This window comes from Protopterus annectens, chromosome 8.part0 (genome assembly GCF_019279795.1).
Source record: "Protopterus annectens isolate FY-2018-M chromosome 8.part0, PAN1.0, whole genome shotgun sequence".
In the NCBI taxonomy this organism is placed as follows: Eukaryota; Metazoa; Chordata; order Ceratodontiformes; family Protopteridae; genus Protopterus; species Protopterus annectens.
The window spans coordinates 795,676,069-795,692,269 of record NC_056741.1 but is presented as its reverse complement, the minus strand read 5'-3'; the positions used below and the strand labels follow the sequence as shown (position 1 = coordinate 795,692,269).

Genomic DNA, 16,201 nt, shown 5'->3' with positions numbered 1-16,201 from the left:
ACTGAACAGCTTACGCAGAGGAGATAAAGACAGAAGTCTCTTTTTTTGCTCTTCACTTGAAGAGCTTAGGGGAGTGGGGCACTATATTGGGGATAGGCAATGAAAACTAGATATGCCAGCTATGGCTCTAAAACACCAACATGAACACCAACCTGGGGGTACAAACAATAAAAAACATGAACCCTAAATGACAAAACAAAATGGCAAACAGTCTACAGAGCAAGGGAGTCAAATTAAAATAAAGTCAAACTTTAACAAGATGATGAAAAGTCCTAACCCCATGTCGGAGAAATCTGTTGAAACAACCAAGCAAGATGGTCAGGAAAAAGGATCCAATAATTACAAAGTATAAAAGATAAAACATTGTTAAATACAGCCTGACACCATTTTCCAGATATAAACTGTTAAGAGGCAAAGAGATTTGAAAACAGTGATGAAGTGCAGAGCATCATGGGTGCTGGAGGAGGTGTTTGATCCTGAGAAAATTTCAGCTAATTTGATTAGTGCATGCAGCAAGCTAATCCTACCTGTTGAAGTTAATGGACTGGATCATGTTAAAAAAGCTTCTGATCAAGATTGTCACTATTTAAGTGATACCCCAACCCAATGTGCAAGAAAGGGAAAAAGGGGTTGTGGATGGATGAAAGAATCCAAACACACTCAGAATAAGAACAAATCCAAAACTATGGAGTGACTGCTCAGTCTTCCCAGAAGCCTTAAAATTGGTATGTATCCAGTTTAATAGGATGTTGAGTTAACCAACTTCCATCGCATGTTCAAAAACAATTTCTAAATTTATGGTGGGAAGGATGACTGAGTGACATTCTGCTAACATAATGAAAGTCCAAGAGACAAGCAAATTCTCTGATTAACACAAGGCCAAGTACCACATCCAGATTCTATGATGACAAGGGAACCGAGTTCTCAGCCTTTTACCTAGAACAGGAACATCCTTTTGGGAAGAGTATATGTAAGGCACTGCCAGTAAACTGGGTTCACTACCAAAACTGAATGCTGGAAAAGGACCTAGCTACTATATTATTCATGGGTCGAGTGACCAGAAGGAAGCAAACCTTATGGTTGATCAACTGCTGGACTGGGAAGCAAGCAGCAAAGAAGGTGAAGAACACCAAAAGGCCAGACAGCAGATTCTAAATAGGAGCCAGGTCTGAACTTTTATTTATTACACAGTTCACTTTGTGGTTACCATTTTCATTTTGCCCTCAAAATCTTCCTTCAAGCAAGTCTGGCAGATCTCTTTTTTTAATTCAATTTCAATTAATGTCAAGGAAGACTTCATCAGTTGAATCACTGGCAATGAAAAAAATTGAAGATGTTATATGAAGGTTCAATGGGGTAAACACAAAGCTAGTGACAACCTTGCTTTGTTCTGTATCCAGCAAAACCTGAACACTTCAAAGACTTGAAATATGCAGGTTCGTACTTTGCTGTCAGTTAAATACAAGCATTTTCACACATTATAAACTGAATGCAATATAGAAGATTAATACTGTCACTGATTTTTAACAGGAATTTTATATGTTCGAGCCAAGGATGCCAAGAAATTCACCTGAAGAGTGAAGCTTGAGGGTGAACCTTGGCCTTAAGTCGAGAACACAATTCTTCATTATGATCAGAGATCTGATCATAATTCTTTGCAGAGATTTATCTTCTCCATGTGCTACTAAGTTGGTTAAAAATTAAATTAAAAAAACTGATTTGTTCCAAGCTTTGAAAGCCAGTAAACCAGTGGGGAAGTGGTTGATGCCCTTATGCAGTCCCTGGCTAAGGAAAGCAGTTTAATTTGAAATGTGCACTTTAGCAGACAGCAGGTAGAAATGAGAGATGAAAAACTGTTTCATATCCTACTGCTGATGCTGTCTGCTTGATGAAGCCTGTTTTTAGTGCAGACTTGATGTTAATAACCAATAGGGGGGTGCTTAATTGTTAAGCACCCTTCTGAGTATTAAGGTTTGGTCCCACACTAAAGCAGCTCTCTACCAGGATATAATTTATCCATTTTCTCAACAAAATCAGGGTGCTGCATGCACTAGAAAAATATAATGGGTAAAGAAAGCAACAGGAGAACAGGGGGAGGGAGGGGGACTGGCAGTGACCACAGTGCTTAATCCAGCTAAGGTGGAAAAAGTAGTGCGCCAAAACTCTAGGTATATGCTGGTTCCCCAAATATGGCACTGACATTTGTTACTTTTTGCAGAACAGAGACAGCAACTCTTCTACTTGCATAGCCTTACTTTAGGGGCCATCTTCAAGTAATATCTTTTCTGACATTAATTCTTGCCCTCTCCTCAGTTGTAGCCGCACTGCAATCAAGCTTATGATCTTTCTGACGTCATTATCCTTTCCTAGTCTGCGTCCAAGCTGGCCAGTTCCCTAGATTCTTAAGAAAGTAAAGATCTTACCTTGATACTACAAATGCACTATAAGAAGGATCCTCTAAAATGCAAAATCAAAATACATGTTGAATATGCACTGCAGCTATATGAAAATGGGGTCTATATTATATCCTCGAACGCTTAAAAAAGCGAACGCTGATTGATCGAACTGATTTTCGTGAAATTGCAAAATATCGAAGCAGCAGAAACTCGAATTTTTTCCTAGGGGAAAGAATTCGGTTGTCCGTTTCTGTTGCTTCGGTATTTTCAGTGTTATGGTGGAAAGTTACCGGTCGGATTCAGGTAAATGTGCGATTGTGTGGATGTGAGTGTTAGGGTGATTTAGGCGAGTTAGGGTTAGGGCTTGGGTTAGGTGTGTGTGCAATTGAGTGGACATGAGGGTTAGGGCGGATTTAAGTGAGTTAGGGTTAGGGAGCGGGTGACGTGAGTGTGCGATAGTGACGGACCTTAGGGTTAGGGTTTGGGTTAAGGTAAGTGGGTAGTTAGTGGTGTGTGCATAGTTTAGTGTAGGGTTAGGTATCAGATTTTAGGTGTGTGTGTGGATTTCTGTTTGTTTGGTGTGCTTGTGTTGTGTGTATGTGTTTTGGATCAGCGATTTTTTTCCCTGGGGGAAAAAAAAAATCGCTGATCTGACAGTTCGAGATAAATTAGGTCGATCAATCAGCATTCGCTTTTTTAAGCGTTCGATGATATAATCTAGACCCATGAAAATGAATCAAAAATAAAAATGATCTGAGCTCATACCTGGAAATAATGAGCTATATTGCAATGCATTCCACAAAGATTAACATGAGTTAGGCACTGGCAAAATGGTACTGAATGGCAAATCATCAAAGAAGAGTTTCTCTGACTTGTGCCTTCTGAGTGATGGTACAGGCCTTGGCTCCTAGAAATCCCCAAATCAGTAAGATGGGTATAAAAAATGAACACAAGTGTGGCAGTACAGTAAAGAACAAGAGGTGATTATGCACTAGTAAAAACACTCATCTCCCTACCTAGAACACTCATCTACTTTCTTAACTGAATGAACTACTGGAATGTTCACAACAAGGTATCTTGATTCCTCCCAAAAGCAAGGCATCAGAGTGAGGCTCCTACATCCGCTAGCTGAAGTGATTTGATCTGGACTTCTCCTTTGTAATGTTTGACTAGTAAAAACAGAGGATCGTACCTGATGTTAACGCTGATACAGTATTTAAGCACTGCAAAGTGTGTGTGTGTGGGGGGGCATAGATAGACTTGCACATGTACTACAAGGAAGGTGATATTATGACTATTATACATGCAAATGAAATGAATGACAACAGAACATGCATAACCCCCAACAGCACAAACACAAATGAAGAACGCATACTTTTTTTACGACAGTATGGGCTAGTACAAAAAATTACCTGTATAACAGTAAAGGAGAGGATTACAGAGCTGAAATGTGATAAATGTTGACCCTATTTAAATGCACTTTGGACGACTTAATGGGTAATCGGAAATTCACCCCAGGGGTTCCACTTGTGTCCCTCTTGGACAGGGGCAATAAGTACTGATTTTAGTGTCTGCTTTAAACAAACACTCATGGGAACAAGGGTTGAACTTGGCTAGGCTTGTAAAGGCCCTAGGGCCCTTAGCCTAGTAACAGCAGGATCCTACATACTGTAACATGTCCTCCAAAGGGACAGCAATAACACTTCTGAACTTACTTATTTAAGACAACACTCAAAATAAATCTAGATGCTTCACTACCCACCACTTTGACTCATGCAGTGATATACCAGCAAAACAGTAACTGCTATAGGATTACATTTTAATTTACTACCCAAAAGCTGACAGGAGCTTAGCATATTGCATTTTAACTTACCTGAAAGGTAGCTGCTGGAAGGTTAGAGATCGCAACGTACTGCAAATTATTCTGTAGTGTGTAGATCAATGACGGAACTGCTAGCTTCAGTGTGTCTATGTACTGTGTAATGAGGGCATCATACAAAAACAATATATATTGTTTCAGTTTACCTGCCAAAGGAAAATAAATTTCAATAACAGTTATATTGCTATGCAGTGTTAACAAAATGCAGGTATTGCTGTTAAGTGAATGATTTATTTAGAAACTTGTGCTTTAATTGCAGGTAGATGTAAACCAGGAGATTGCACAATTTACAACTAAGTACAAATACTTTGCAATAATACAGTTAAGTAAAGGAACAATGTCAATGACAGAAAAAAAGGCTGAAAGTTAAAACGTATAACATGAATGAGGTCAAACAAGAGTTCCACAAATAAGAATACAGACCCATACATGAAAATAGGGAAGAGTGGCTGAAAGAGATAAAATAGGTCTATTCATCAATAATACAACAGTATTAACACCAGCAAGGTATCTATATAAGCAGTGGACTAAAACAACAAGAGCTCAACATATTAAGCAAATACAGGAAAGTACAGTTGTGTACACTTACCATAAATGTAGATGTTCGAGTGTATTCACTGTTGCAGTCATCACATTTGGGTTATCCATGCTAGGGTAGCTCTCGGCTGGCCTGAATACCACAGACTTAGTATTTCTGGGTCAGTTGCTGTCGCTTGAGGATGGACTTCAGGTTGTCAGTAGTATAATGTTAGGCAGCCAACGCTATTACATCAGTTTTTCTTGCCCTAACCTGTCAGGAATCCCCAATGTAGGAGCCCAGGTTCTGGTGGAAGAACCCCACCAGTGGAAATACCAACATGTCCCTTGTAAGGAAAGGAGAACAACAAGGAAGAAAGGTAACAAAAGAAGAAAGGTAACAAAAGGAGAAAGAGAAAAAAAGGGGGATGGAGAGAGGGAAACCAGGACTGCAACAGTGAATACTCTCAAACATCTACATTTATGGTAAGTGTACACAACTGTACTATGTTCTTCGTGTTTCACTGTTGCAGTCATCACATTTGGGTAGATTCCCAAAGCGGAGGAAATGGGTGGAGGCAGTCAAGGAAGATAGGGCATGGCTAGGATGTCCTGCAAGACTGCAGAGGTAAACCCTGCCCTGGATTTGGAGAAGAGAGGCGGGTGGTAAATGCTTGATAAAAGTGTGAACAGATGTCCAAGTGGCAGCCTCCAGGATGTCCCTGGTGGGGACTCCTCTGAGGAAAGCTGCAGAGGTGGAGGCTGCTTGGGTGGTAAATGCTTGATAAAAGTGTGAACAGATGTCCAAGTGGCAGCCTCCAGGATGTCCCTGGTGGGGACTCCTCTGAGGAAAGCTGCAGAGGTGGAGGCTGCTTTGGTGGATGTCTTGACCCTCTTGGGGGAGGATTTCCATGCTGTTTGTAGCAGAAAAGGATGCAGTGTGCTATCCATTTGGAAATGGTTTGCTTGGAGATGGCTTTGCCTTCTGCCCCTGTAGCAAAACTAACCAGCAATTGATCAGACTTTTTGAAAGGATTTAGTCCTGTCCAGATAGTATCTGAGCAGTCTGTCCACATCTAGAGAGAGTGAACAATCCTTTTCCCCTTGTTCTGGGGATTAGGAAAGAAGGTGGGCAAATGAATGGATTGGTTGAGAGCCATACTGGACACCACCTCGGGCATGAAGGATGGGTTAGTTCTGAGGGATACCCGGTCTGCATGGAAGATAAAGAAGGGTTCCACCACCATGATTGCTTGCAGTTCAGCGACTATTCTGGCTGAAGTGATGGTCAGAAGGAATGCTGTCTTCCAGGAGAAAAATTCTAGCTCTGCCGAAGAAGCTGCTTTGAAAGAAGGCAGGGTGAGCTTTTCTAAGACAAAGTTAAGGTCCCAAGCTGGTGTTGGTGCCCTTCTGGGGGGCCTCAAGTTGCTAGCCTCTCTGAGGAATAGTTTGATCAAAGGATGTGAGAAAAAGGGGCTGCTCAGTGGGAAAATGAGTAGAAAAAGCAGAGGCATGAATTTTAATAGAGGAGAAAGAGAGAAAGTACAGTTGTGTACACTTACCATAAATGTAGATGTTCGAGTGTATTCACTGTTGCACCCATTACATTTGGGTTATCTGCTTGCAGGTAGCCCTCAGTCAGCCTGATTAACAAAGTCTTGGGTCCTGCATCAGTTGCTGTCCCTTCTTCCATGATGTCAGGTCGTCAGGGGTATAAAACATGCAGCCGATGCCATTACATCAGTTTTTCTTGCCCCAGATGTCAGGTGCTCCCCTAATGGGAAGCAATTAAACATAAAAGCACAAAGATATACCTCCAACAAAAAAGCAAATACACCAAAAAGGCTTTTAAGCATAGTAAAGGAAAGTAGAGGTATAGCCAAAAGAAGTTAGGGGGCTGGAGGGAGGGTAACCAGGACTGCAACAGTGAATACACTCGAGCATCTACATTTATGGTAAGTGTACACAACTGTACTATGCTCTTCGTGTTTCACTGTTGCATTCATTACATTTAGGTAGATTCCCAAAGCTATGGTTGGGAGAAGGAATTTCGATAGCATTAGGGCCCTGCAAGACTGCAGTGGCAAAGCCATCTGGATTTAGAGAAAATTGGCAAATGATAATGCTTGATGAAAGTATGTACAGAACTCCAGGTAGCAGCTTCATGTCCCTGGTAGGGACGCCTCTGAGAAAGGCTGTAGAGGTAGATGCAGCCTTGGTGGAGTGAGGTCTGATGCCCTGGGGGATAGGTTTTCCATGATGCTTATAGCAAAAACGAATGCAATGGCTTATCCATTTAGAAATTGTTTGCTTTGAAATAGCCTTCCCCTCTGCCCCTGCAGCAAATGCCACCAGCAGTTGTTCAGATTTCCTTTGAGGTTTAGTCCTGTCCAAGTAGAATCTAAGTTGTCTATGCACATCTAAGGAATGCAGTATCCATTCTCCTTTGTTCTGTGGATTGTCAAAGAAGGGTGGCAAATGAATGGACTGATTTAAGAGCCACACTGGATACCACCTTGGGCATGAAGGATGGATTGGTTCTGAGGGGCACCCTGTCCGCATGAAAGATGATGAAAGGCTCCACTGCCATAAGGGCTTGTAATTCAGATACCTTTCTAGCTGAAGTGATTGCTGAAGTGATTGCTAAAAGGAAAGCTGTTTTCCAGGAAATAAATTTTAAGTCTGCAGTAGCAGCTGGCTCGAAAGGAGGTAGAGCGAGTTTCTCCAAGACAAAGTTAAGGTCCCAGGCTGGGGTTGGAGCTCTCCTGGGTGGTCTCAAATTTTTGGCCCCTCTGAGGAACTGCTTGAGCAGTAGATGAGAGAAGAGGGGAGGTTCTGTGTTATAATGAGCTGAAATGGCTGAGGCGTGGATTTTAATGGAGGAAAAAGACAGGCCCTTGTGAAGCATCTCAGTTAAGTATTGTAAAATCTGAGGTAAATTGGGCGCTGCTGTGCTCATGCCTTGAGATTGGTTCCAGGCACTGAATCTTTTCCATTTTTCAGCATAAGATTTTCTAGTACTAGGCTTCCTTGCCTCTAAAATGATATCTATCACATGTTTGCTGAGGGATGGTAAAGGAGAGATTAAGTAATTAGCCAGGCTGCAAGGTTCAGTGTTGGAAGCTGAGGGTGCAGAATCAGGTTCTCCTGCTGAGACAACAGGGAAGGAGTCTGAGGCAGGTGCCATGGAAATAATCATGACAACTGCGCAGGAGTAGGTACCAGTGTTGGCGCAGCCAGTCCAGAGCAATCAAAATCATCCTTGGTTTGTCCCGTTTGATTTTTAGTAGTACTTTGGAGAGCAAAGACAGAGGGGGGAAGGCATAGACTGATAGGTTTTTCCAGCTGAAGGAAAGAACATCCACTTTCCAGGCTTGTTTGTGGGGAGTCCTTGTGCAAAATTTGTCAAATTGGTAGTTCTGGGGAGAGGCAAACAGGTCTATATCTGGGCTCCCCCATTTGCTTGCCAACATGTTGAAAATCCTTGGTTCCAGTTTCCACTCGTGTGGGTCCATGAGGTTTCTGCTTAGTCCGTCTGCCAGTGTATTTAATTTTCCTGGCAGGAATTGAGCTTGTAGGTGCACTTGGTAGCGCAAGGCTGTGTTCCACAATGCCATGGCTAGTCTGCAGAGGGGGTAAGAATGTGTAGCCTCCTGCTTGATTATGTACCACGTAACAGTGGTGTTGTCTGTCTTTACCATTAGTTGTCCTGGAAGAATGTGGTCCTTGAAGGCTGTCAGAGCATTCTGTACAGCTAACATTTCTTTTTTATTGATATGCAGGTGCATTTGACTTGGGTTCCATTTGCCCTGAATGCACTTCCCTGCCAGGTGAGCCTCCCATGCATAGTCTGATGCATCTGCTGTTAGGGTTTGGGCGGCAGGGGGTGGTGTGAAAGGTAGTCCTTTGTTTTGGTGGCAGGCCTCTGCCCACCAAAGGAACTCTAGGCGTAGGCAAAGTATGATAGGAATCATTGTTTCTAGGTCTTGAGAATGTTGACACCATAGGCTTTTTAGATACCACTGTAGTTTCCTCGTATGCAGTCTTGCATATGGAATTAGGAGAATGCAGGAGGCCATGAACCACAAGGCTTGCAGTATTTGTCTTGCAGATAGCAGGGTTTTTGTGGCCACTTGTTTGAAGTAGGTTGTCAAATGAATTTGCTTTTCTGGCGTGAGGTAAGCCATGTGGGAAGTTGCACTCAAGCTTGCGCCCAGGAATATAATTTGTTGACTGGGTACCAGGTGTGATTTCTTTTTGTTTATGGTCTACCCCAGACAAGTTAGAATGCTTTTTACAAAGGTCAGATGATTCAAAAGTATATCCTGGCTTTCTGCCTGAATTAGACAATCGTCCAGGTATGGGTATATTTGAATATTTCTTTGCCTGCAAAATGCAATAACTGGAGCTACGCACTTTGTGAATACCCTGGGTGCAGTAGATAAGCCAAAGGGCAGTGCAGAGAATTGATAGTGCGTGTAGCCTGCTTTGAAGTGTAGGCATCTTCTGCAAGATTCCCTGATTGGGATGTGCAGGTATGCTTCTTTTAAATCTAGTGTTCCCAACTAGGCATCTTTGCCTAGCATAGGAAGTAATTGCTAAAGAGTCAGCATCTTGAATTTTGGTATCTCCAAAAAGGTGTTTAGAGTAGACAGGTCCAAGATAGGATGCCATGAATTGTCTTTTCTGGGTACCAGGAAAAGTCTCGAGTAGAAACCTTGCCCCTTTTCCTCTTCTGGTACCAGTTGAATAGCCCCCATGCATAAGAGAGAAAGTACTTGTTTTTGGGCCTCTGCCCACTGATTTGGGGGTAGTTCCGGCCACCCACTTGGTGTTGGCAACGTGTGGAAGTGAAATCTGTATCCCTGGGACACTATATTTAAAGCCCATTTGTCCTGGGTAATGAGTTCCCAATTCATTGCATGAAGAGCAATCTTTCCCCCCAAAGGGGCAGTCAGTTGATAAGTACTTGGAAATTTTAAAAGGAAGTCATTGAGACAGTTTACCATAGGGGGAGTCTTATTATTCCCAGACTTGGAAGTGGAGGCCCCCCACTGCTTAGTTCTGTGAGTCCCCTGGGACTGAAACCTGGGGTTTTTGTGTCTGGGTTTGGCTTGAGAAGACCTGGAAGGGGCTGGAAAGGACCTATTCTTAGAGGACCAGTGCCTTCTAAATCTAGGAGGCTGAACTTGTAAAAAATCTTTAACAGTTTGCACAGATTTAGCTTTAGCTTCCATCTTTTTAAGAACTTCCTTAGCCTTGTTGTCAAACAGGTGGTCCAGATTTAAAGGAGCATCCAACAATTTAGCTTTAACATGATCAGGCAAAGATTGCTCCTTAAGCTAAGCATGCCTTCTGACTACAGACCCAGTAACAGTAGCCCTGCAAGAGGCCTCTAATGAATCAAAACCACATTGCAAAGTATGTTTTCCAACTTGTTCGGCAGAATGCATTAAATCCTGTAATTCTTTATTTTCCACACAGTCAGGACTCATCATCATTTTCTGTTTAAGCAGTCCAATAACATGTTGCTGATATTTTAACATATGAAACTGGCAGTTTAAAGCCCTAATGGCCAAGGTTGCAGAAGTGTAAACCTTCCTACCCCATCCAGCGCCCTGGAGTTTCTATCAGAAGGGGTAGGATTTTTAGCAGTAAAAGCCTTAATGCCCTTGGGGGCCCCTGTGAAATAGTCTCTGGATCTGCAATAGGATTTTTGAAAAGGAACTTGTGGGACTCAGGGACACTGTAGTATCTGTCAGGTTTTCTGGGAGCAGGAGGCAGGGGAATCAGGGGCCAAACTAGATTCCGAGAAAGCATCATCAACAATGTCTAGTACAGGAGGAATAGCTAAAGGCCTATGCTGAGGTAGAAGAAGGAAATCCCTAAGCCTCTTTTTTGAATCAGAAAAATCCTGGCTTTCCTAGTGGAAATGCTCCCTTAGAGTATGTAAGATTTTGCCAAAAGAAAAATCCTCAGGAGGGGAAGCAAAATCCTCATAAGTAGGTAAGGGCAAATCCAGATAATCAGAAGAGTCAGAAAAAACAGAATCCTGATCAGAAGATTCATAATCAACTTCAGTCCTAGGCCTCTTAGAAAGGGGGGGGGTGGCTATCCCTGATTAGAGTTATTAGATCTTCAGCCATTCTTATTTGTTTTTTTTTTTGGCCTAGAGGCCTGAGCATGTGGCCTGGGCGTCAGTTTTTTAGACATGGATCGAGATTTAGGCCTAAGTAAAGAAGGAGGTGTCGGTTTAATATGCAAGTCTGTAGTCCTGAATACACCATCAGAAGCCGGTGCCTGCACAGCGGCTCCAGACCCATCCAAGGAAGAGACATCCACGTATTCCATAGTTGAAGCATCTCGCGGCATACCGGACTCCAAATGGGTCTCAGTAGAGGCCTGTGAATCAGAAGTAGCGGGTATCAGGGGCTGCGAAAGCGCCTCACTGAGTACTGGCGAACTGACTGGCTTAGGAGAAGCTTTGTCGGCAGTTTTGGACCTCGGCGGCCTGCCTCTGTCTTTATCTTTGCGTTTTTTCAGAATCCCGGTAGTCGGATGGCTAACCGATGGCATTTCTGGATAATTAAACCAAGAACCGAAATATTTATAGGCGAAAATATACCGACGATGGATAGTGCTCTGATTAAATAAAGCACAAAACTGAGAGCAAGGTACGTCGTGGTCAGGGCCTAGGCAAGGAATACAGTACGAATGAAAATCTTTATGAGGTATTTGCTTTCCACAAGAAATGCAATTATTAACTTTTACTGACATTGGTAAGGAGCAAGAAAATGTTTTCCCCAATGGGGTACTTGGCTTTAGTTGAAGACTTCGGTTCTGAAACTTGAAAATGAAAATTTCAGGAGTTGGCTGACCGGCACTTGCAAACTGCTTCTGCTTCTGGCACTGCACGGCAAGAAAGACTGATGTAATGGCATCGGCTGCATGCTTTATACCCCTGACGACCTGACGTCATGGAAGAAGGGGCAGCAACTGATGCAGGACCCAATACTTTGTTGATCAGGCCGACTGAGGGCTACCTGCAAGCAGATAACCCAAATGTAATGACTGCAACAGTGAAACACGAAGAACATCACTGTGTAGTAGGTCAGCTAAGTAATCTAGGATGAGAGGGATGGAGAGCTTGTGAAGTATTGCCCCCTTAGCTTGGATCTAGGTGCAGAACCTTTTCCCATTTATCTGCATAAGACTTTCAGGTGCTAGGGCGTCTGGCCTCACGGATAACATCCAGCATCTGTTTACGGAGGATGGCAGATTGGTTAGGGATTAGGGAATAAGCCAAATTGAGCGTCTGCAATTGGGGATGCATGAATTCCCCTTCCCTCTGGGTTAGGAGGTTTGGAATCTGAAGAAGATGTCATGGAGGCAGCGGGGACAGGCTGCGCAGCAAGGGGGTACCAGTGTTGTCAGGGCCAGTCTGGATCTATTAGAATGGTCCTTGGTTTTTCCTCCCTTATTTTAAGCAGTACCTTGGGGATGAGAGGTAGGGAAGGAAAGGCATAGACCGAGAGATTGTTCCAGGGGAATGACACGGCATCCACTTTCCAAGCCATGCAGTGATGCTGAGCTGATGGTTGGTGTGGGAGGCAAAGAGGTCAACCTTCGGGGTTCCATATTTTCAAGTTATTACAGTGAAGGTACTTCTGTTGAGCTGCCACTCGTGTGGGTCCAGAAGGTTTCTGCTTAACTGGTCTGCCAGGGAAATGAGAGATCCTGGTAGGTATTGTGCTAACAGGTGTAGTTGTACGGAAGAGGCTGTGAACCAAAGGTTCATAGCCAGCCTGCATAGAGGGTAGGAGTGAGTTCCTCCCTGCCTGTTTATGTTGTCTGTTTTGATCAGGTGAACCTCTGGAGAGACGAGGGGTTTGAAAGCTATTAAGGAGTGCTGCACAGCCATCATCTCTTTTTGACTGATATGCAGGGAGATTTGCTGTGGGCTCCATTGGCCCTGTATGCATCTGCCATCCAGGTGTGCTCCACAAGCGTAGTCTGATGCGTCTGTGGTGAGGGTCTGGCCGGTGGGGTGTGGGGAAAAGGGCAGTCCCTTGTTGTGGGAGCATGTTGTTGCCCACCAAAGAAATAATTTTCTGAGGCAAGGAATTATAGGTAGAAGGGTTTCCAGGTCTTGACATTGTTGACACTAAAGGCTCTTTAGGTACCACTGAAGTTTCCTCATATGCAGTCTGACATATGGAATGAGGAGTATGCAAGATGCCCTGAACCCCAGAGCTTGCAGGATTTTCCTTGTAGAAAGCTGGGGCCTGGTGGCCAGTTGAGAGAAGTAGGCTGTCAGGAAATTTTGTTTCTCTGGTGTAAGGTATGCCATCTGGGATGCTGTGTCCAGACCTGCTCCCCGGAAGATTATCCTTTGGGTGGGCACCTGCTTTGATTTATTTTCATTGATTGTGTACCCTGGGGTGTTTAGCACGGTATTTACAAAAGCTAGGTATTACAGCAGCTTTTCCTGGCTGTCTGCCTGAATAAGGAAGTCATCTAAGTAGGGGTAAATGCGAATATTTCTTTGCCTGCAAAAGGCAATGGCTAGAGCAAGGCATTTTGTGAAAACTCTGGGAGCAGTAGATAAGCCAAAGGGAAGAGCAGAGAACTGAAAGTGTAGAGATCCTGCCCTGAAGCAGAGATATTTCCTGCAAGAGTGCCTGATAGGAATGTGGAGGTAGGCCTCTTTTAGATCTAGGGTGGCTAGCCATGCGCCCCAGACAGCATGGGTAGCAACTGCTGGAGGGTGAGCATTTTGAATTTTGGGATCACCAGGAAGGTGTTTAGAATGGCTAGATCGAGGATGGGGTGCCAGGTGCTACTGTCCTCATAGAAAGCAGGGAATGGATTTGCTTTTGAGCCTCTGCCCACTGATTTGGTGAAAGATCTGGGAACCCTTTTGGGGTTGGAAGGGTGTGGAAGGAGAATTTGTATCCCTGAGAACAGTGTTCAGAACCCATTGGTCCTTGGTTATGGTGGCCCAGGTGCTTAAGTAAAAGTAGAGCTTTCCTCCTAGGGGTAAGTGAGGGTGGGCAGAGGGGAGGTCAGGAGGAGGTGAGTCATTGTGAGTCCTTACCATAAGGGGATGGCTTAGAACTCCCTGGTTTTGAAGGGGAGGTAATCCACTGCTTAGATCTCTGCATTCCCTGGGGCTGCTGTCTGGGGCGGTCTGTTTCCACAGGGCCTAGTCTAGAGCAGGAAAGGACCAGTGCTTGGAGGGGCAATGTCTGCTGAATCTAGGGGGCTGTACCTGTAAGAAATCTTTAACTGTTTGCATAGGTTTTGCTTTTTCTTCCATCTCTTTTAAGACCTCTTCTGCCTTAGTGCCAAATAAGTTATCTCTGTGCAAGGGGCATTCAACAATTTAGATTTGACATGATCTGGCAGGGGTTGCTCCTTAAGCCATGCATGTCTTCTAATGACAGATCCAGTGACTGCAGCCCTGAAAGAAGCTTCTAAGGCGTCAAAACCACTGTGCAAATTGTGTCTAGTTACTTGACTGGCAGAAAGCATTAAATCTTGTAAATCTTTACATTCTGCCCAAGCAGGAAAGGAAGAAATGTTTTGTTTAAGGAGGTCCAAGGTATGTTGCTGATATTTAAGCAAATAGAACTGACAATTCAGTGTCCTGATAGCAAGAGTAGCTGAGGTGTACACTTTTTTACCCCATCTGTCTAATGCTCGGGAATCCATGTCCGAGTGTGTGAGAGTCTTAGCAGAGGTTGCTTTAATCCCTTTTGGCCCTTGAGAAATGACCTCAGGGTCAGCTGTAGGGTTTTTGAAAAGGTATTTGTGTGAGTCAGGGACTCTGTAGTACCTGTCTGGTCTTCTTGGAGCAGGAGGTAAGGCATCAGGAGTAAAGCTGGATTCAAGGAAAACATCATCCACCACATCCAGAACTGGGGGGATGGCCAAGAGTCTTGTGTTGTGGAAGATCTAGGAATTCCCTGAGTCTCTTTTTAGACTGAAGGTAGTCCTGACTTTCCCATTGGAAATGATCCCTTAAAGTATGCAGGGTTTCCCCAAAGGAAAAATCCTCTGGGGGAGAGGCTGAAGGAATGGAATCCTCTGCATCAGAATCCTCATAAGTAGAGAGGGGTTGTATGTCTTCATAGTCAGATGCATCAGATTCATCTGACTCTTGTTCAGACAGAACTACTGGGGACAGATCTCTTTTCTTTTTTGAGGGGGTAGCTTGGCTTCCCCTGATCAGCATGATAAGGTCTTCCGCCATCTTAAGCATTTGAGACTGAGGCAAGGAAGCCGGTGTCTGAGAGTGGGTAGTCGGTTTCTTGGGTGTGGTTCGAACCCTGGGCCTAAGGATGTCAGTTGTTTTCGAAAGAATGGTAGTCAGGAAAGAAGACTGTCTGCGTCGAGATTCGGTGGTAGAAAGGACTTCCATGGCAGCCAGTGCCTGCTCAGCGTCTCTGGACCCATCCAAGGTAGAGACGACCGCAGGATCCTTAGATGAAGAAGAGTTTTGCGGCATACCATACTCTGAAAGGGTCTCAGTAGCAGCCTGTGAATCAACTGAAGCGGACATCAGGGGCTGCGAAAGTGCCTCACTGAGTACCGGAGGACTGATGACTAGCTTAACGGAAGCGTAATTGGTAGGTTTGGACCTGTACGGTCTTGTCTCTGTTATTATCTTTACACTTTTTTGGAAGATCTGCTGTCATATGGCTTACTGAAGCCATATCGAAATTCGAGGACTGTAAATGAAAATACCTGGCTACAACAAGGGCTCAACGACAGATAGTTCTGGCATGAACAAAGTGAAGAGGGACGTCACAGTCTGGGTCTAGACAAGTTACGCAGTAAGAGTGGAAGTCTCGGTGTGGTATTTGCTTTCCACAGGTGAGAAAATTAACTTTTTCTGACATCAGTTAGTGCAAAAAAAAAAGGATCCCCAAAGGGGGTACTTAGCTTTAGAAGACTTCAACTTCAGTTCGGAAACGAAAACTCAGGTAGTGGCAGACTGGCACTCATACGAACTGCTTCTGCTTTGGACTCTAGGGCAAGAACGACTGATGTAATGGTGTCGGCTGCCTGACTATACTACCGATGACCTGACATCAGTCCTCAAGCGACAGCAACTGATGCAGAAATACTAAGTCGCTGGTATTCGGGCCAGTCGAGGGCTACCCTGGTAGGGATAACCCAAATGTGATGACTGCAACAGTGAAACACGAAGATCATAACATCATTTAACGGTGTAGACCTTTGATTTAATTGCAGCTGTCTACAGAAAAATGGTGTTCAAACATTTTGCCAATGTGGAATAACTGTTTTGTCACCAGCAGATTGTCTAGCTTGTGGCTATTATCCAGGATAATTTGGATACTCTGTACTGGGCATAAATTCCAGAAGTTTCTCAGGATCCACATGC

At 43.9% G+C, this 16,201-nt stretch overlaps 1 protein-coding gene across 1 annotated transcript in view; it reads right to left on the bottom strand.

Moving 5' to 3' along the window:
• The window catches only part of SLC35A2 (solute carrier family 35 member A2), a 447,872-nt gene that overhangs the window by 100,924 nt on the left and 330,747 nt on the right, over positions 1-16,201 (bottom strand). Inside the window, exon 3 of the mRNA XM_044080264.1 lies at positions 4,270-4,421. Coding sequence (XP_043936199.1) covers positions 4,270-4,421 — 152 coding nt within the window. The remainder of the gene's footprint in view (positions 1-4,269; positions 4,422-16,201) is intronic.